Below are 21074 nucleotides of genomic sequence, written 5' to 3'. Positions count from 1 at the left end.
AGGAGCAGGCGTGACTTTGCATTCATGTAAAATCTGAATGCAGTTTGTCAAGCAAGAATCTTAACTGCTTTGTATTTCTGTATTTCAGGTCAAATACCATCAGCAGTCAGTGTGTGAAAAACTTTGGAAGATCACTATTGGGTGGTTACTGTCATACATATATACCTGATCTAGTGCTGCATGGAATAAATAATGATGAAAAATTGAAGCAATGTCTCCTAGCAGATCTACTTCATGCAATGCATGTGAGTTAAAGTACTGAGTTAGAGCAGGAGTTGTGGTGTTACTGAAATCTACAGAAACAGGTTATTTCAGTAGGTTACTTTTTTACTTGCCTGTTCTGAACAGCCACACCTGCCATGTTTTGAAAGTTGTAAGCCCTTAATTCATTATATGCAAAGCCTGTTCATGCAAGAATCATGTGCTTTTCTTTATTACTTTTAAGGCTTCTCTTTAAAGATAAATATTGGGAAGAATCTTTGCAACTTCCAGTTACAAACAGAGAAAAAAAAACCTTTGAGTTGTTTCTCCTTTCCACCACAGTAGCAGACAAAATTAACTGTATTTGAAATCAATGTATGCAAGTTGGAACATCTTATTTTGCCATTTAGAGGCAAGTGTTGCAAGGGAGGTAAAGTTTTATTGAGGCCCATATGATACTAGACTGTAGTAGAAATGACTGACTGCAGAAGATAGTTGTCTAGAGATAAGAATTTTGCCATATTCTTTCTCTACTGTAAGTACTGCTAAATTGTAAAATTTATAACTAACCTTTCTCTGGATTAACTGTGTGACCTCAGTATGCAATTTTAAAGGTTTATCTATACTTGTCAGCAGGTCCTCTCTATAGCAATTAAGAAACTTCCTGGCATGACTGCATATATGATCCAAAACAGTGATKTGTGTGTAACTTCCTTAAGCAACATCAGATTGGTCTGATATGATGCTGTCTCTTCTTTGATGGATGACAAGTTGGCCATGAGCCTGCAGAGCTCTTGCTGCCAGGAGAGCCAATGGTGTCCTGGAGTGCATTAGGAAGAGCATTCCAGCAGCTCGAGGGAGGTCGCCCTGCTCCTGTACTCAGCCCTAGTGAGGCCATAGTCCTGGGCTTCACAGSTCAAGAAGGATGAGGAGCTACTGGAGACAGTCCAGGAGAGCCCCAAAGATGATCAGGGATCTGGAACATCTCTCTTCTCAGAGAAGACTCAACTGAGAGGGGCTCTCATTAATGCATATAAATATCTTAAAGGCAGGTATCAAGAGAGTGGTGCTCAGCAGCAGGACAAGGAGCAGTGGCCATGAACTAAAATACAAGAAGTTCCACCTAAATGTGAGGAAGAGCTTCTGTTGAGTGTGGCAGAGACTAGAGCAGGCTGCCTGGGGAGATCAGGAAGTCTCYCTCTCTAGAGACATTCAAAACCCACTTGGACTTGTTCCTGTGTCACCTGCTGTAGGAGACACTGCTTTGGCAAGAAGTTGGACTAGTGCATTTCCAGAGGTGCCCTCCAACCCTAGCTATTCTGTTATACCCTACTTGAGTGTGCATAGTAAAATCCCTCACCTATGTCTGAAACTTTGGATGTACTTTCACCATCACTGGATCAGTGTAATTATTGCACTCTTTGTTTTGAAATAAACCTATCTCTTCAGGGTAGGAGGAATACAGGAAGAAGAATAAAACGGAGTACTGACTTTGAGGTACTAATTAAAATTAAATGCCGTGATCAAATTGGCAGTTAAGAMTTACCTGATCCAGTGTTGCTGAATGTGAATCTTGTCACTAAAGTTGGTATTTCTTGTCATTTTTTGAGAGATGCCTTTGGTTTCCTATTGGACAAAAACATTCATTGAATATCTTTCTTATTCACTCAGTTGGGTAAAAGTAGGAAGTATCCCATAATTGTATTTTGTTTCTGTTGCAGCATCCAGTGCTAGATGAGCCCATAGCAGAAGCTGTCTGCATTATTGCAGACACAGATAAATGGAACGTACAGGTAGCTACAAGCCAGAGAAAGATGATGGACACTATGAAGTTGGGCAAGGATGTTCTGGTCTCAAGTCAAGTGTCCAGTCTATTGCAGTCTATTTTACAGCTTTACAAACTCAACGTCCCAGCTGACTTTGTAAGTATTTCTTTATTGAAGGTTGAAGCTAATGAAAACTGTTAAGCTCAGATAGCAAACACGGAGTTCTGTACACTGTATTGCAGTATCAACGAACTGATGCCTGAAATAATGCAGAACTRTTACAACATATTGAAAAGAATCCGTGCTGCAGTCCAGTAATGGATACTGGTTTGGCAGTAATTTACATTGACTAGATCAGAATAAAGTTCACAGCTCCAAAATACATGTGCCAAAACTTGTTTAGGCAATTTTAGCATGGTCCTTATGTGTTTATGTTTAGGACTCTTAAATTTGGGGGTTTTTTTGGTAGGCTTTTTTGGGGTGTGGGTGGGTTTTTGTTTTGTTGGGTTTTTGTTTTGTTATTCGTTTGTTTCTTTTGTTTTGGGGGCTTTTTTTGTGTGGTGGGTTGGGGTTGGTTTTTTTGTTTGGTTTTTTTTTTTTTTTTTNTTTTTTTTGTGGTGTTTTGTTTTTCTGGGGGGGAGCGTGTTTTGTATAAGTTCCACCCTTCTCTGTTCTGTAAGTTGTTGAAGTGTCTTATCTACCAAATCTTGGTTCTGGCATACAGCTTTCTATTTTCGGGGCTTCTATTCAATCCTATGCAGTGGATGCCTCTTTTCTCTCCTCTCCAACTAACTGTGCCTCTTTGTTTATTTGACCTTTCTGTTTTATACATATTTTAGCAAGTGCTCTCTTGGGTAGCTTTGCCAATGGCTCCATAGGATTGATGGGAATGGGTGGGTTGCAGCAGGGGATGTTACTTTGCTGTGTTCCATATTCTTTATCCCACAGCATCCTTTCCTGTTCTCATTTGCAGTAGAGTTCATCAGAGCWAATCAGTAATGCAGGTTTTGCTGTTTACAACAAAATTACCCGCGAGTCTGTGATAACTGTAGCACAATTTGTCTCCCCTCACCTACAATCACGTGCTAAAAAGTGGTTTCTCAGTAGTCACCCCTTTTCTAATTAACAGAATTGATTTGTCCTTCAGCAGATAGCCTTGAGACACTTTGTAGGAATCCTGTGTAAAGACTGCGCCAGCAGATGGAAGAGAAAGATAGAGCTAAACACTAACAGCTGTAAATAGTATTGGTTGGCGCTGTTTTGGATTAAATTGGTGGTATGGATTACACTTAAGTTCTTCAAGTCAAGTGCTAGCAAAATATGTGGGTATGTTTTTGAGTGTTTCCTCTGGATTCTTCTGGGCATCACAAAATACACAACTGTGGTTGAAATTGTATCCTAACACTAGCAAAGTCACGCCTTAAATTCTGGCATTTTTGAACTTGAATAGTTGATTTTGCAACTGAAATGTTCTTTCCAGTGTTACCTCAGGATTTGTACATGCAGTTTCTATATGATTTGCGTGGTTTGGTGGGGATCTGGAGACAGAATGATCTTAATTTTTTTAATTTCCTTTTTCTTACAAAAAGGAGTTGTGACAGTGCTAGTAGTTTGTAAATCTTTGATAATCTCTGTTAGAGAAACTTTGATCCTTCTGTCAGTGGATTTTGCAGCTCTGCTAAAACAACACTAGTGCATGGAAGTGTTCCTAAACTCTGCAAGTGTGATTTTTTAATGGTAGTATTTCTGTTGATTTAAGTTTGGATTAAACATATGTACTGATGTACTAATATCAGTCAGAGATGACTGCGATGCAGTATGTTTAAAGTTTCCTTTAGTAGTGCATATCTCTTTACATGCAGTTACTGTTCAAATAAATACGTATTTGTGGGGTTTTGTGGTACTAATAAAAAAGAAAACSCAACTTGAAACCAGATGAAAAGCAAGTGGTGCGTGATACCTTTGTTGTGGCACTTCAGACTGGTAATGGTGCTGCAGAGAGCTTTGCAGTATGCCCTGGTGAGATGAAAGTGCTGATTGCRGCTGGTGCATTTCAGCGATATGTCAAAAGTTTTACCTGCACCTTTAAACACAATTTAAGCTACTCTTCTATTTTTAGAAGTTACTTGACTTTTTTTCCATTTGGTCAATGAGAAAAACTGCAGAGGAAGCTAATACAAAAAAGAGACAAGTATTGTGGCACTGAGCAAAATGGATTCACATACCAGGCTTGTGGGGAGAARTGTCTTTTGATTCTTTGCTGGTATTCAGAAAGAATAGATAATACGATGTAAACAATCACTTTTTTAAAATAACGTGTGATTCTTCCTTACTTGCTCCCTCATACCTACCAAAAAAGAATCCATAATCCTTAACACAAATACTGGAATAAAACACAGTGAACTGCTACTTTGCAAATCAGCTTCATGCATGCCTGAACCACTCAGAAAGTGTTCATAGGCTTTTTGCATAAGGGTTACCTGTAAYGGAACAGGTAAGAGTGCTTCCCTTTTGGCCAGAATCAGAAGTGTTATGATTATAATTAGAGTGAAAATTTGCTTGAAGCAAATTGATCAGACCATGATCAAAAGGCTTCTGCCTTCCCTCTATTGGTAGCAGTTATTGTACTCTATCACCTTGTAGCATGTTTTTTAAAATGCCTCTTTATCTTCYATGATTAAGACTTGGTATTAGCTCACTGAAAAAATAATTAAACATTTTCATCTTGCTCCAGATGATCAGAAAAATACATATTAGGCTACCTACAAGCCTGAGTGATTTTTTTTTTTTCTCATTGGTTTTTTAATTAACAAAACTGGTTTCACCAGATCTCACTTCTAATACTTAAAGGTTTCATTCAACTCGCAGTACAWGGGATGATGGCCTGAAGCTGTTTGCTGCTACTCCTTCTAATTGCTGTCTGTGCCTGCTGGGTGATTATACGTTTGATAATGTGAGGTTCTGCATGTGCTACCTGCTTTCATCTCTTGATTTTGGAGACCTGAACTAATTTAACATTTTTGAAGTGGTCATCCCTATGAAAAGAAGGAGTATATCAAATTGAATGTACCTTTGTCCTAGAGCAAAATACATGATACAACTTCCTGTGTACTCAGCTTGTGAAAACATGCTGCCTACTATTTCTTGCCAGAATAACCCCCTCTTCTGGAAGCCGAAGTTCATCTGATCTCTTGGAGTTGGTATATGAGAAATTGCCATGAATCACATGACTGTATTCAAAAATAATATGCATTTCTAGCATTCCACTGCTGGAAGAAAAGTGCAACGATTAAATTGATGTTTCAAATTGAACTATTACCTTTTGGCAATCAGCATTAAATGTTTAAGCAATTTTAAAATATTATGGAAACATGCCTAAAATGGGTTTTTAACTTAGTTGCTACAGAAAAGCAGTTAGCGAAAGAGTTACAGTTGTATGATGAATAAGGTACTTGTGTCTTCCCTGTCTTGAGTCTTAGTTTCTTGAATGGCACTAGAGCCTTAGAGCTAGAATGATAATTTTAGAATTAATTATCTGTTGTCTAAACAGAGTCTTTTGGAAAATACTGACTTATARGAAAGACCTCTTGATCCAAGAGTTCTGTCTTGATTCTTTGTAAGATGTCTTGAGTGGTTTTGAACCTCATTAGAACTGTTTAAGTCTGCAGAAGCACAGTGACTTCCTTGAGCAGAAGTAAAGGTGCAGTTTGTGCAACAAACTTGCTGCCCGAGAGAGCTGGAACGCCCCTGTTCCATGAGGGGTTTCCTCTTTGTGGTGTAATGTAAATTGTTARTGTTTATAGCACAATTGTAATAAATCCAATTGCCTCTTCTAGATTTTGGAGTGGAGGTTTAGTTTATCTTCTAAGATACAAGGTAAAGTGATATGCTTACATTTCTGTAATATTTGCATGCAATTGCAAAAGCTGATCTGAGGTTTTTGGTCTGTATTTACAGTGCATAATGCATCTTGAGGATAGACTGCAAGAGATGTATCTCAAAAGCAAAATGCTTTCAGAATATCTGCGAGGACACACAAGAGTGCATGTAAAGGAACTGGGAGTTGTATTGGGGTGAGTACTGCAGGTATCAGTCTTAAGCAATGGCAAAAGCTGGGGCAGGTATTTTTCCTTTTCATCTGAGTGTTGACAACTTGTTCCCACAAGGATTTGCTTCWTATTTAACAGTCTTCTTTCATGTGCCTAATAAGGTGCAAAAATGGGTTCTGCTGAGCTATCTGGAAATCAGGAGATGTTTATAAAGCAACAACAAAATACTTGTCCTTCTTAAATCTTCGGAATAAAGAGAGTTTGSGTTTTGGTCATTAAGAAATTATCCATGCATTCATACACTTTCTTCTGTTGTGATCTCCTTAATGAAAACTTCATCCCAACAAAYATTTGAGAATTTATGGAAGGTTAGGTGGTGCATTTGTATCTTGAGGGAAGAGAGGGTCTCAAAAAGCAGGTGTAGAAAAAAACAGGTGTCCTCTTCAGCAGCTGTCTTCTGCTAATTGTACTTGATTGGCATGTAACCTTTAGGGATATGCCTGACAGCAGAAGAGGGGAAGAAATAAATACACTTTCTCAAGATGTTTTTTAGTACTGTAGATTAAATCTAATTTATCTTTTTCCAGACTGTTGAAGTTTTCATACTCAGAAATGTAGCTGTAAATAGTGAAACCCTGAAATAAGCATTTTCACTGTGTTAGATATATATAAGTATATACATATATCCTGGCCTCTTCACATTTGGAAAGGGTTGGAAAGTGACCATGGCACTTGAGCGATGTTGCTTGAACTATTACATAAAAATTCCAGCTTTTGGTGATTTTTGGCAAGAAAGGGCTACTGTGTAATGAACTGAGTCATATTCAAAACCTGAAATGCATAATCTTCTATAAGCTTGTATTTGGTACTTGGTTAAACTGGGCTTATTGGTGCTTGCACACTGGTGARACTACAAGCTAAGGTTTAGCAAATAAATATAGGTCTTTTATTTAAACCACAAAAGATTATATAGCACTGAATGTAATTCTGCTATCTTTTGCTTAAATGCTAGGGTACTTCTTGATTTTAAGCATTATTTACCTATCTTTACTATTACTATATGAGTATTGACAATAAATAATTAAACTATGAACTTAGTCATAGAAAAACACTTTCAGTTTCTTTCAAGTGGATGAAAAGTATCATCTTGTGTTTCTCTTGCAAAAGTCAATGTATATTATTTTAAAGTCTGTCTCTTTTTTTTTAATTTCTAGGATTGAATCCAATGACTTGCCTTTGTTGGCTGCTATAGCAAGTACTCATTCCCCATATGTTGCTCAAATACTCTTATAAGTTAAATTCTCAGGATAGTCATTCCCTTAAAGTAAAATGATGWAAATGGGAATGTTGAATGAAGAACAGAGGTGCCAAACACTGGTAAAGGGGAGCACTGATGAAAGCAGGTGATGAGTGTACACTCTACCACCTTCCGATTCTGATTTCAACCGGACCTTTTATCGGAGGACTTCAGTTTACATTAACACAAAAGGCATTCAGGTTTTTCTTACAATCTCACTTCTGACTTAAATCAAGAGATTGCATCCTTGCATTTTATTTTTATTCAAAGGACAAAAGTTAACACTATGTGGCAGACCAGGTGCTGCCATCCAAAACGCTGCTCAAACCATGAAGTACCRGTTAAAAGAACAAGTGGGTTAGAATGGGTTTCGTAATACTATGCTTGTGAGTGTGGTGTGGTGTATGTTTCTTTGCTGGGGAGGAGAGGAGGAGGAGCTGTAAACTCTGTATATAGCATTCCTATACACAAGTGTATTAGGTGGGACATGATTTTCTTGCAGAGCATATGTGTGATTTTGTGTAGTAGAAGTGATGGGCTCAGARCAAGAAACCTGGATTCAGCAGCCAAATGTCATGTGGGAATGGAGGTGTGCATGAGGTTGATGTGACTTTTCCTTTTAAGGACAAGATACTGAGAGCTGTGGCTGCTTCTGTTTTAATGAGGAGGCATTCAGATGGGCCCATGGCTGCAGGTGGAATGGAATGGACTTTCAAGAGAGGGATTTTTGTGGGAAAGCCTTATGGAACTTCTGCTACAAGTTTACAATTGTTGCTGATGCAACTTTAGTAACTCTTGATTTACTGTATGACTGTGGTCCTGGGAACTAAACTTGTCTTCGTGGAGTATGAATTTGAAAAACTTCTGAACGATGCCAGTGCTGTGAGCACGTGTCCATGTGCACATACACCAAACAATTGGCACAAACTGAAGACAATCGTATTGGAGAAATACAACGCAACAAACAACCCCCACCAAACCTTTAGTCAAAAGTATTACTTTTTTCCAGCTACGAGTTGTCACTCTGAGTAGGAATAAAAGACGAACGTTGTTTGAAGTAAAATGAAATGTAGGGGCAAGCCCCAATATTTGATACTACTCTGAATGTTTGCAAGTACCCTTTTTGATTCTACAGAAATCTTGAACTATCATCCAGGTGCCTTTCCTTAATAGGTTAACTACTCTGATGCCAGAAACAACTACTCCACTAGTTGATACTGGCCTTTGGTGTTTCTAGAAAGCAAAATAAAATTTTGTACTTCACTGTTTTCACGTGGTTGATTAAAATGAATGTAAAAAATACTTTTTTGCGTAAAGCACTGTTAAGCTGGATATGAAACTATGGACCAGACTGAGGAGAGAACAAAGGATCAAGACATTCTTAAACGGAAAACTCAATGTTGGACCGTTCTGTTGTGAGCCACTGTGAATGCGGTGTCTGAAATGTCATCTTGCAAGCAAATTCCTGGCAACACAATTGCTTGAAAATAGTGAATTCTATTACAAAACTCCTGGTCACCAGTTGTGAGTTCTCCATGTTGGTGGTTACAGATTTTTAACACTGAAGGGACACACTTTTATTAAAAGTGTTTTTATTTCCTACTACTTTGATGTTTGGACTTTTCTACAGTAAACTTTCAACGATTTGAAATAATGAAACGTGCTTATTGTGAATTGTTTCAATGTGATGGGGGTTCTTGATTAACCTTGTGTTGCTTTTTGAGGGAAATAGGTAGACTAGCCTACTGTGAAAAGAGGTTGTTTATGCAGAGGGTTATTTAAAATTCTAAAGCTGTTCCTTCTATGCTGATTTTCTTACCTGACATTCCAGATGTTTCTTTTATTGCATTTTCATACTTCTCCCTAGTCTTCTGCCTAAAAAGGGTAAAATCTTTCTATGGTTCAGGTTCTCTCCTCCCACTTAWAGTTAAGCAAACTTTTTATATCTTTGGTCTGTGAATCCTATCTGCTGGAAAGTAAACTTACCTCTGCATATGGCTTTTAGCAGATACCACTTTCTATTTCACAAGGTTAAGACAAAGAACCACAGAGCAAGTCACTATTCCTAAATTACCCTTTTGATGGAGAATGTGTGTGTGTGTGCATGTGTAAGACTATGAAACTGCTTCTCTTGAGTGTATATAGAAATCCTCATGTACTTTATTTCATGTCACTCTTAAATAGTAGCTGAGATCATTAAAAGCCAGTCCAGTTCTTTTAAAAGTATAAGTGAGGTTTGTATCTGAACAGACTGACAGTTCTTTGAAGAAATAGATGCTAACATAAAGATGTGCTTTTATTATCACAGAGTTTTCTAAAGAGGACAGAGGTCAGCAAACATTCAGTGATTCCAAGATTAATACCATAACCAATAATATACCTGATTTTACATAAACTGTTAAAAAAAATCTGCCTTTGGACGAGATATCAATTAACTTTGTGGTGGCATGTGTGCTGATGGTCAAAAGCACTTGTATTTTCTTCAACCCAGGCTAAAACTTTATAGTTCTTGCTGCTTTCTCTAACATTTTGCTGCTCTTCAGAAATTACATGTTGAACTATTTTATTCTCACAGTTTTAGTTTTGGGGAGAAGAAAATTCAAAATGAAAGCTCTTTATTACCTTTAAAAAGGCTTTAGATTAATGAAAGCTAATTACATATTTTCCCCTCCACCAAATATACTACCTCAGTTGACAGGATTCCACTTTCTAGGGCTTTTTTTTGACTCGAAGTCTTTAACTTGTTTTTGGTAGCATCTTGATGTTTATGTAAATTGGTGTGGCATGACACAGGGCTGTAAGTATTTACAGATGTGTTTTTTAGACATTTTTAGGGCATGTTTCTGGTTTTATTTTAATAGGATGAAAAGTGATATGGATGTACAGCTGTGTTGAAAATTGATAATGTAGCTTAATTTTCAAATATTCCAAAGTTGTTTTTATCAGTATTATGTAGGTTTTTTTGTAAACTTAAGTACATACTTTCTTGGTTAGGTGGGAGTGCACAGTCTTTCCAAAATCCCACATAAATGCAGTTTACACATTGAAATTTAAAGAATGTATGCTGTTTTCAGGCAAGACTAAACATAGGGAARGAATGAACTGCTAAATTGTAGAATTTAATTTAGATTAATTCTTTAACCCCAAACAATACCACGGTTTAAACATTTTCATTTCAGTAGGTAGTCTCTGAACTAACCTATACAATTGCTTTTTGCCCCCAAAAAGCTAATAGACACCGATCCTGTAATTTGCATTCCCAATGGCATCCTCCAGAATTACAGATCGATTTTCCCCACTCCCTGTTATATGCATCTTTACTCTTGAAGTCAAAAACTTTTTTCAGATGCATCCAACTCTTGTATATAAGGTTTATGCAAAATTATCACTTACCCTACAAGTATAACTTCCACTTCAGTTAAAAGAACCCACATAAAAATCAAGTCTGAACTACTGAATATAGTCTAGACATTTTGCTTTTTTTTTTTTTTTTTTTTTTTTTAAAAAAAAAAGTTGTTGAGGGTGTTAGGGGGGAGGGGGGTGTTGAGGTCAAATGAGGTAATTTGACATACATGGCAAGTTTTCCACAGTAGAGAAATATGTGTTGCTTATTGCATGTTTGGAGAACATAGGCTTTTTTAGGAATGACTGAATACCAGTGTCAAACTACATGTTTTTTTTTCTTATAGTTGTTTATGTACGATATCATTTTGGTCTATTTCTTTGCGGCATTTGGTGCAATAAACTTTCTGAAATCAATGGAAGTGGTATTTGGTATCTTCCTTTTAAAGCTTCTGAAATAGCTGTCATTGTTGTGGCCAAGGTCTAACAGTGCATGGACTCATAGATAACCCATTAGCAAAGTAACTGTTATGAGAAGTGTCTWATCCTTTGCTGCACAAAATTTGGAACCTGATTCAATGCTATTGTCATCTTTGGAAACTTTAACCCACTTAACATGTAAACAAGAACTCTTATGGTGTGAAAAATACGGGCAAAAAATAATGGAAAAAGAAGACACCTGACTGYTGGAATAGGTCCTGCCGAGTTTCCACACACCTGTGTGGCTGGTACTTAGCTCTTTCCATAAGCATTTGGGTTACTTAGATAATATATCCATTTTTTAAAATTACTCAACCAAACAGGAATCAGTGACCCCTTGCGTTTACTAGATAATGAAATGGTTAGTGCATTTCATCTGAATTAGTTTCAGTCTTTGATTTCTGTCAAATCTTCTAGGACCTGACTTTCTGTTGAATATTCTAGCTTATTGGAAAGTTTTTATTTAGAAATAAAAAGAGCTGAGGTGATCAAATGTAGTCGTGCTGCTTTGAACAGGTCCGAGGTAGTCTGATTTTTAGTGTGTAAGCACTTCTTACTTCTAGACTGAGATGCTTCTTTGCTTGTTGGGCAGGCTAGGAAGGGTTGGAAGTAAGACAAAAAGCCCAGGAACTTTGGCATCAAGGACTTGATAGAGAGGAGAAAATCCAATTACCTGTCTGATCTTTCCTCCCGTCATACCAGGTGCATCTACAACCTGCTTGTTCTGTGCCTTGCTCTGTTGTGCGTTGGGTCTCCTACAGGCAGGTGAAGTGTGCTTGCAGGGAAAAAAAAAAGTGCTGCTGGGTTAACAAGTTGAATTTGGCWCAAAGAGGCAAGGGAAGAGATTGCACACCTTAACTAGGAGCAGGAAAGGACTGAGATTGCTCCAGCTTCTGACCAGTTTGATATTTATGAACAATTGGACTGTCTTGGTGATTTGTGTGGTTCACCAACCTGTTTTTCCACCTGGGCYTTGTAAGACTTCATGAAACTCCTCTGCCCTGATTTCCCTACTTTAAAAAAATTGTAGTTAAGCTGTTCATCATGTCAGCTGGTTGAATTTCTTTCTAAAGGGCACTGAGCCAGTCTCAGAATCCAAATGTTTGGGATGGTGGCAGGGTAGGAAGAGGGAGAGGCTGGCAGACATAAAATAGTCAAGTTCTGGGAGAGGGTGGAGAAGACCTGCATTAATGAATACTTACATGGTATGGCTTGACAGGGTGGCCAAGGAGWTTTTGGAACTAAAGACAGCTGTAAAGGACAAAATAATACCCAAATTTGAAAAGTTCTCCCACTCTGAAGTCAGATTCTATGATTTTTTTTAGAAGATGTGACTAGAAATAATTCAATTGTTAATATGAACAAGCAACTGAATTGTTTTCTTTCTTGTGTAAGTAGCAAGGAGGCTCACAGATCTGATGGAGGAGTTCTCCTCATGTAAAAATTATTTCAAGGCTACAGCAGTAAACATGAACTATATTACAAAGTAACTAAGTCTTGTGCCAAAATTCTGCCAGTCTTCCTCCCTAGTTTTCTCTCTAAACTAAAAAGTTACATAGCAAAGCTCTCTGTTGATGATCTATACACCATATCCTTTGGTTTTCTGTACTTACACAGTTGAAGAGAGCAGTCAGGACTAAACATATGAAACAGGATTTTGGATATAAAGGATATGCAGCCAAGTGACGAACCATGAGACTGACCTGTAGGGTTTCTGATCCCATATRAAATTAGCTTAAGAGGACACATGCTAGCAATCCACATGCTGGAAAATTACTCTTATAATAGTTGCAGTCAGTTGTCTGTCTGGCAGAATCCCAAAGCTAAAACAGTTTAAGCAGTACGAGTAGAGTAGCACTTTGTCTCGAAATCCTAAAGGCCAACACATGGCTGAAGGGCTTAGGAGTGACAGTCAAGTACTCAAATATAATCTCATAAACTGGATTTTTTCCATGTGGAACTAGAAGAGAGATTCCACTGTGATCTGACAAAATGGTGTTTGAGAGAGAGCAGACTTCCCTGAGGAATGAGTTTCTCACCAAGAAATAAAGTTCCCACTCCTATGGACAAAGAAATGCTCGTGGATGTGGAAATATGAACTGATACTTAGGTCTGCTTGAGATCTTCCCAGGGTGGGTTTGTATGTTCTGGTAAGAGTGCCATAGGGTCAAGGGCTGGGGTATTTTGGCTGACAAAAATGTTTTGCCTTCTGTTGGATTGAATTCCAACCCTGCATGTCACAAAACTTTCAAATATGTTTGCAACGTTACCATTTTAGCTCTATTTTGCTACCTCATCTCCTTTTCCCTAGGCAAAATGAGCCTGGAGAGTTTTGTCATTTTTTTTCTGTGTCACATAGCTGTTTTAATTTTTCATTTTCTGCAGTATTACATTACTTTTTAAGATCTGCACAAGCCCTGTTAGCCTCAAAATGGACAAATCTCCTAAAATTGTTCCCTTTARCTTTTAAAAATACAGGGGAATGTATTTTATTGAACTAGTTGTGATTCTGTACAACATGCAACTTTTGTGACCTTGAAACACAGCTRCTCAATAAGCAATGTGAAATTAAAAATCGCATTTCTAATCCATCTCATCAAACTCCTGCCCTCTTTAAGGGGCTGACTCATGTAAGGGCACCACATAGTGCAAGTTCTTTAATTCTGTAAAGGTTTGTTTCTAACAGAGAAATKATGCCTTAACTTTTGATTTGGGGATCAGAGGTTCCTGGGATGCCTGCMTTATTGCAGCACATTCACCGTGTGGGTGCAGAAAACATTGTGGCCTTGTTGGTCAGGAATGTTGGGAGCAGGCTGCCTGATGGGGTGGGATACAACAAAAGTGGAATTAGCATTGAGAGAGAGCTAACTTTTTTTCCTTTGCCCTGTTTGCTGCAATTACCCTTCTGTCAGTCTGCTGTCACAGTTTGATGTCCCTGTCGCAGAAAGGGTGACTGCAGKGTGCTCTGGATGCCAACCTGCTGCCATCACCAAAGCCAGTGACAGACTGAGCTGTGCCAGTGCAGCTGGGGACACAACCACCAGCGTTCCAGGTGAGTTTGTCAGGCCTCTGGCATTSAAACCATTTGTGTTAGACCGAGCCTTGGCTGCACCCCAGAGATAGACAGCTGCCTCTGGTTTTCCATGTGCCGTGTTCTTCCCACAAGAATGCAGTAGTCTCTCCTGTTGCTYAGGAATGGGTAAACACCACAAGCAGAAGATGCAAAGCCCATTTGTAATGTTGCTAAATGAATTCTGAGTCTCGCAGGTAATTTGCTGGTGGCTGGGAGTGGCTGCAGGAGGAGCTGTGCATTATTATATGTTTGAATTAAGTAAGCTGTGGTGGCTTCCCAAGTGCAAGTKCCGATGCTCTTGATATATAGGCAAGGTGGTAATTAGAGAATGCTGTTCTTGTCTTCACAAGGATCCTGTCCTGAGCCTTGTGATGTTTAGACTGTATTTCTGCAAAGGATTCTAATCTAACTAGTTCATCTCTGGGATCATGCTGAACTTTACAGGGAAGCTGGCTTTCCTCCACCCTGCCTTGCCTCGCTTCAAATTAGTATTCTCTCTTTTCTTCTAAATATACAAGCCTTTTTTGGCATGTCTATTTTTGTGGCCAGCAACTACTCTGCCAGCCCTGAAAAAAGCTGGTATGGACTTTGAGATCAGAGCTGAGATTTCGGATCTTCGTCTAGCTGGAGAGCTAAGAGCTGAATGGTCCCACCCAGGAGGCAAAGCTCTTGAAGCACCATTCCCTAGGAATCGCTGTCCCACTGAACCCAAGCAGCAATCTGCACCTGCAGGTCATCTCGCTGCATGTTGCTGAGTGTTGCTAAGTGCCATTCTTTTCTTAACAATTGGGGACTGTGCTAAGAAGAACAARGATGTTAATGGTCTGGGGTGAAGTCACTGCAGCACCAGCCTGCCCTTTGCCTTGTGACAATTCCAGTAGTTTGGTGATGGGTGGCTGCCAAAGTGCGCTGCTGCCCTTCTCAGAGCTGTGACGCAGAGCTGAAGCATTGTAACTGAGGTTGAAATATGACTGTGAACTTTACAGTGTGGTGGACTTGCTCAAGTTAAATGTAGTTTTAGGTGCTCTGTGATGGTGTCTAGCACAGAGTATCCTGATGGCACAGCACTTTGCAGCAGTACTACAATCATCTCTGGATTTGCTAAACCTGTTTCTACTCACTCTGTAACACATCTTAATCTCMCTGCCATGCTGGGTTAACCACACTGATCAACCATTCCTAATTCTTGACTAAGCTTGACTGGTTGCATGTTGGGGATTTTCACCCTGGGTCTGTGGCTCATCATCAAATCAGCTCCTGCTTGTTTTCTCAGCATTCTGGTGATTGCCACTGTTCATTACAGGAGGAGAAGGTGATTGGCCAAAGGTGCTCAGGGGTACTGCGTCAAAGGTTGGTATCTGATCTTCTGAGTCCTCAAATGGTGACTTCATCATTGAACAGTCCTACTGGCCAGGCTGGGCTGGGGGGAGGCAAACACCTCCCTTTTCCCTTCCTGGCAATTGCTTTTAAGATAACGATAGTGTCTGGCATTCAGACAAACCTTTTGTGAAAGAAAAAAAAGAGAAAATGTGTGCTCATTCTTATATACTGTGTACAATTACAACTGTGCCTGTAAGGCTAGTTTAGCTAAAGTATCTGCCACGTGGGTGCTGCCAAATAAATGTATTTTGGTTTTCTGAACACCTGCTTCTTTGCTGTTATGCATCTTTATTTTTTGCTTTAGATGCATGACTTATGTGGGAAAAAGTAACTCATGACAAGCAGCTGAGCAACACTTTGGGAGACATAGCAGGAGTCAGTAACCACCCGAGAAAAGCACTAGTTTTCAGAAAAATAAAGTCAGGAGTGAAAGATCAAAGTCTCTGAGTGACTTTCTTGTTTGAGGCAGTGGGAAGGTGTTACAGGCAAGCATGTGGAACGTACAAGATGTTAACTTGCTGCTTCACAGAAACAGCTAGTTTTTGCACATTGGCATGCAGGTATCTAATGATGCTGTGCTGTGGCAGAGCACTGTGTTTATATCTGTTAATATAGACGACTGTGATATAGCGCAGTTTTTCTTGGAATTATGCATATGGGCTGAAATACTGTAGCCCATGTTATGGATTTAAATTATGGATAGGGGCAGGAGGAAATATAAGAATGAGCGAAAAAGTAAAAATATGGGTTATTAAATGCCATTTGACTCTGTGCCAGTGTCTGAGTTCCTGATTCAGTCTTGGTGCTGCTTGTTTTAATCYATGTGGTAGGAATCCAAAGATGAAAAGCAGCCATGACCAGACAAGATGTGACTGTCATTCTCTAAGGGGATAAATTGCCATGGCAATCCTGGCCATTGCTGTTGGGGTCATGGCTGATCTTGGCCAGCTGCTGGGTAGCTGGAGATGGTAAATCCCCTTGGGGATAAGGTGCCTTTTGGATAATTAGACAAGTGAGCAAACTGCCTCAAAACAAAGGCCATTAAATGATTTGTTCCTGCTGCTTGAGATTAAGTAATGGCTCTTGTAAAAGTGAGTGCCTAAGAGGCACCACCGGTTTCTGAAGRACAGCAAATGCCAAACCCAGTTGGAGTCTGAATTTTTTCCCACATGTCCAGGGGGAGAAAAGCAAGGCTGGACAGCAAAAGAAAGAGAAGGCCGGGTGCCTTCTATGGGAATAGTATTTATACAATCCTGGAACAGTTTGGGTTGGGAGGGCCCGTAAAAGATCTCCTAGTTCAACCCCTCCCTGCRATGAGCAGACACCTTCAGCTAGATCAGGTTGCTCAGAGCCTTGTCCAAGTAGTAAACAGTATTTGGATCTTTGTGCTCATGGTGAGGATGAGGTTGGATCTCTCAGCTATCACCCACTGCAGGTGCTCCTGCCTGCACAAGGGAAGTGGCTGCAGCAGGGAAGAGGACAACAGGTCTGCTGCTTTCACTGGAGTCTGCTCAAAKCAGTGATGAAATGGGAATCCAGGGCAGTGAATTCGACATTAGTTAAGCCAGTGTGCTGCGATCCCTTGTGTTTGCTGGTGGAAATATGCCCTTACCCATCTGCATGCAGTAGGGGTCAGATGAGAGCTGTCACTGTGATGCCTTGAGAATCCATAGCCAGGTGTTGAGGATGAGAAGGAGCAGCACGACTCCCCCTTCCAGCCTTGCCTCCCAATGCTTCAGCGTAGCTGTGAGGTGAAAACTGCCCCCTGATGGGTTTGGGAAGTACCAGAGCTACAGCTGGCTRTAATACTGAAACGTGTGTTCTGTGGGATCAGTGCCAATCCAATTCTTTCCCCCAGCTGCAGTTAGCATAAAAGCTGCTTTCRGATTGCTTGCCTGTCCCTAGATTGGCATCAGATAGCTCAGCTTTGCAAACCCTATTGCTGTTCATGGTATTTTCTRTTGGACCTGATTGTTACTCTACCAGAGACTGTCTGGGGTAACCTATTGACAAATATCCTAATTTCTCCTTTCCTCAGCCTGGAAGCCCCCTTTGAAGGTAGCTGTCATTATTTCTGACCTTAACACGATGCTGAGAAGACAAGTAACTCCTGGAAAATTGCAGAACGTATTTGTKCCGTTTGCATTATTCTCACTCTGGCCATTCAGAGCACTGTCAGGRATGGGGGCTGGCAGCGGGCATCAGCAGGAGCAGGGACCACTTCMCCCAAGCATCTCCCACAGCTGTGAAAGCTGCAGAAGGGCATTGTGTGGCTCTTGTTTCCTTCCAGAGTGGAGTCCCTGTTCTGTGTGAATGATGAGCGCRATTGTCGGCGCTCCGAGCACCGGCGAGGGAAGCTGCTGATAAATGAGGTGCAGTAGCAGCAGCTGCAAAATCGCTGTCCTGCTGGCTGGGGAAAGGCAAAGTCATCAGAGAATTAAGATGAACTGCTAAGCATATTTTGCACTCAGAAAGCTGTTCCATAGGAATTAAAAGGAAAACACTGCCATATAGGAGTTTTTCTGACTTCTGCGCTGGAGCTACAGCTGTTGTTCTTCAGGCCTTGTATTCCTTCATGCAATRAACTGCCCCCACACAGCTCCTTCAAATAGGATCAAAAGGGTCAGCTGGAAAAATCCATAAAGAGGTGGAACAATTCGAAGAAGAATGCAAAGGCTTAGAGCAATGACTGCTTGGAAAACAAGGTCAACTCAAGCCTTAATAGCTGAGAGTACACCCAGGAGTTCAGACGCCTTAAATCAGACCCTAATGATCGTGACTGGGTAGGAGACAAGAGCCCACATGTCTTTTTCAACTCCTGTCTTGTGCATGGAAAAGTGGCTGTGTGCCACCAACGGAGAGTAAGAAAATGCTGTGTTCTTCTTTCAAAGCTTTTTTTTGCTCTCATGAGATTGAGATTTCACACTAGCCACCCTATTACAAAAAAATTGGTAGAAAATGCTAAAGTATGAATAACCACTTGAGCTGTGCTCTGTTTGGCACACTGGAGTCCCACTGGGACTCAGTCATCTTGTTGATTTAGAAAAATATTATATTAMCGATATCAATCTCAAATTTGTTCTCCAGATTTTTCCTTCAGTGTGACTTTTCTCAGTTATTTTGGTTACATGTTTCTGCAGTTGAGGGCTTGTGACTGGCTTGTGACACTACCTTTTGCAGTGTATTATTTTAGTTATTCCTGAAGTGCTGCAAATCTTTCATTTCTGTGATTATTTTGCCACTAAMTTCCTCTTCCCAAGCAAACTGGAAGCTATTTAAACTGTGCCTTTTAACCAGAAGAAGCCACAGRGCTGCCCTCTGTCTTTCACTTCTGCTGGCACCCAATGCTTTCTGGTGCAGGAAAAATTCAATTCAAAATTACCTGTAGATGTGACCCGCTACACAGATGAACACTAAAACTGTAAATGAAAAGCATTTTTTACCATATGACACTCTGCCATCCTCAGAAATGGCCTAAAGAACCTGGCAGGAGTCTGTTTTGCTGAGCAACTGACTTCTACCTGGTCAAATCTGAGTAGAATTAATTAGAGCTTTAAGACTTAATTCTCTGTACATTTCTCACTCGAGGTCATGAGCAGAACTTGAACCCTCAGGCTCTGAAATCAAAAGATGGGATGGACTCTTCTAAACCAGCTCTTCTGGGGAGCCCAGCCACTGCCTCTGTGTCAGGTAGGATATGGTTTTGTCTCTGGAGTTGTGCTGGTGTCTGCAGGGCTGCAGGAGATCTCTTGGCTTAGGCTTTGCCTTTCTGCCTCAGCTCTGACACCTGGGCTACCAGCAGGAATGTCTGGGCTACCAGCAGTGCCCCAGAGGAATCCCCCTCTCTCCCATGCTCKCCCTTGGCACAGGGAAGGGCAGCCCAAGTTCCTGGTGGCTGCCAGGCACACGTGAGCAGAACAAGGATTTATTCCTTTAATGTGACAGCTCTCAGCTCTTTCATCATCTCTGTGTGCCCAGGGATTGTGAAACTCTTAACACTCTGCAAAATTCCTCAACTGCAGTAATTTCTCTTCTCCAAAGGTGTAGTAAGGTGAAAAGCTGGCTTCTCAGCCAGTTGTTCTGCACAGCTTCCAAGAGGCAACAGGGCAGAGTGTGTGGCTGATTCATTTCTCTTTCACAAGACTGCCCATGCTGTGGTACAAAACTGTGTTATTCCCAGGGGCTGGGCTTGCTGAGGTTAAATATGTGCCTTCCTTTATCAAACTGCCTTCTGCAATTCTTTCTGCAAGTTTCACAAGAGGGTTGAGTTACTGATGAGTAAAATGTACAACCAGAAACCTCAGGCCATTTAGAAAACCAAAGAAGAGTTGGAAGCAATTATGTGTGTTTCAAAAATTATTTTTTAGGTGTTCTGACGTGCAAGTGTAACCAAGGATAATATCAATGACTTTTTTTTTTTTAATAAACTCTGTGCAACTGGAAAATGCGATCACTCCAACAAAAAAAAAAAAAAAGGTTAACCTGTAGCCAGCAGTTTTGCTGTTCCATAAACTCCCTTGGCTAGCAGGCTGTATTTGTGCTGCCTTACCATATGACAAATGTGCTTGGTGCCACAGTGATGTCAAAAGTTGAAATCTATTACTGGAGAAGGTCTGATGCGAGACTGGCCTAGAGAGAGGGGCCAAGCTTAGCATGAATTCTTGTTCTGCTGAGAGGATAAACCCCAGGGAGATGTTTAATCACTGCAGATTGAGTGATTTTAATAGCAAAGTTTTTTATCCTTTGTGTTAACAATGACATGTCATGCTGTGCAAAGTGCACTGATCAAGTTACTCTGCTCTCTCACTGGCCAGAATTCTTTCTTTGCTAACCCTACTCTGCCTATAGTGTTTTTTTCCTCGTGTTCATCTGGGCATATCTAAAATTACATGGCCAACTTTCCCAGGCAGGTACCTGCCCATGATTATAAAGTTTCTGGAAGGCCACAAAGAAGGTAAGTTACCTCTTTCCATTTACCTCAGAAGGGAAACTGCTGAGACAAGATCTTCCAGGAACGTAAATGATTCCCTTTGTCTGYGCTATGAATGAAGAAACACAGGCAAATGTCACCCATGGGGGGCTCCTTTGGAGACTTTTCATGTCCAGCACTATTGCTTTGGTTCATGCATTCCAAGCCAACTATATTTTCATACCTGAGTTAGGAAATTGGGGATTTAACTGATGAATGCATGCATGTATTTYCAACAAATCACATGTGGGTTAGAGGTTCATCTACAGTGCAAGGTTTGGGGATTACTGGAGTGCTTTTTCCTGGTCTGGAGACCGGACTGGAAAGCATCAGAAAGCTGGCAGTAAAACCCTGTCAGGCTGCTTGCTGTGAGGAGGCAGTGTGCTCTGTGACCTGCCTGTGACAGGGTGTGCAGGGGAACAGAGCTTAGCATATGTGTTTGCACGCACAAATTTTCCAGAATTCTGGCTCTTCTCTTGGGGGGGAATGCTCTTTGCTCATCTTTGTCACTACAGAA

At 40.3% G+C, this 21074-nt stretch overlaps 1 protein-coding gene across 5 annotated transcripts in view; it reads left to right on the top strand.

Moving 5' to 3' along the window:
• The window catches only part of FNIP2 (folliculin interacting protein 2), a 50497-nt gene extending 39689 nt beyond the window's left edge, over nucleotides 1-10808 (top strand). For all 5 annotated transcript variants that reach the window (XM_057375642.1, XM_057375633.1, XM_057375625.1 and 2 more), the window contains 4 exons: nucleotides 89-245; nucleotides 1923-2123; nucleotides 5925-6040; nucleotides 7231-10808. In XM_057375642.1, the coding sequence (XP_057231625.1) occupies nucleotides 89-245; nucleotides 1923-2123; nucleotides 5925-6040; nucleotides 7231-7309 (553 nt within the window). In that variant the 3' untranslated portion in view covers nucleotides 7310-10808. The remainder of the gene's footprint in view (nucleotides 1-88; nucleotides 246-1922; nucleotides 2124-5924; nucleotides 6041-7230) is intronic.
• The last annotated feature ends 10266 nt before the right edge of the window (nucleotides 10809-21074 follow it).

This window comes from Malurus melanocephalus, unplaced genomic scaffold, assembly GCF_030028575.1.
Source record: "Malurus melanocephalus ecotype Western Australia unplaced genomic scaffold, MMel_1.1 scaffold_9, whole genome shotgun sequence".
In the NCBI taxonomy this organism is placed as follows: domain Eukaryota; kingdom Metazoa; phylum Chordata; class Aves; order Passeriformes; family Maluridae; genus Malurus; species Malurus melanocephalus.
Note: the sequence above shows the minus strand (reverse complement) of the source record. Positions and strands in the feature narration are given on the sequence as shown.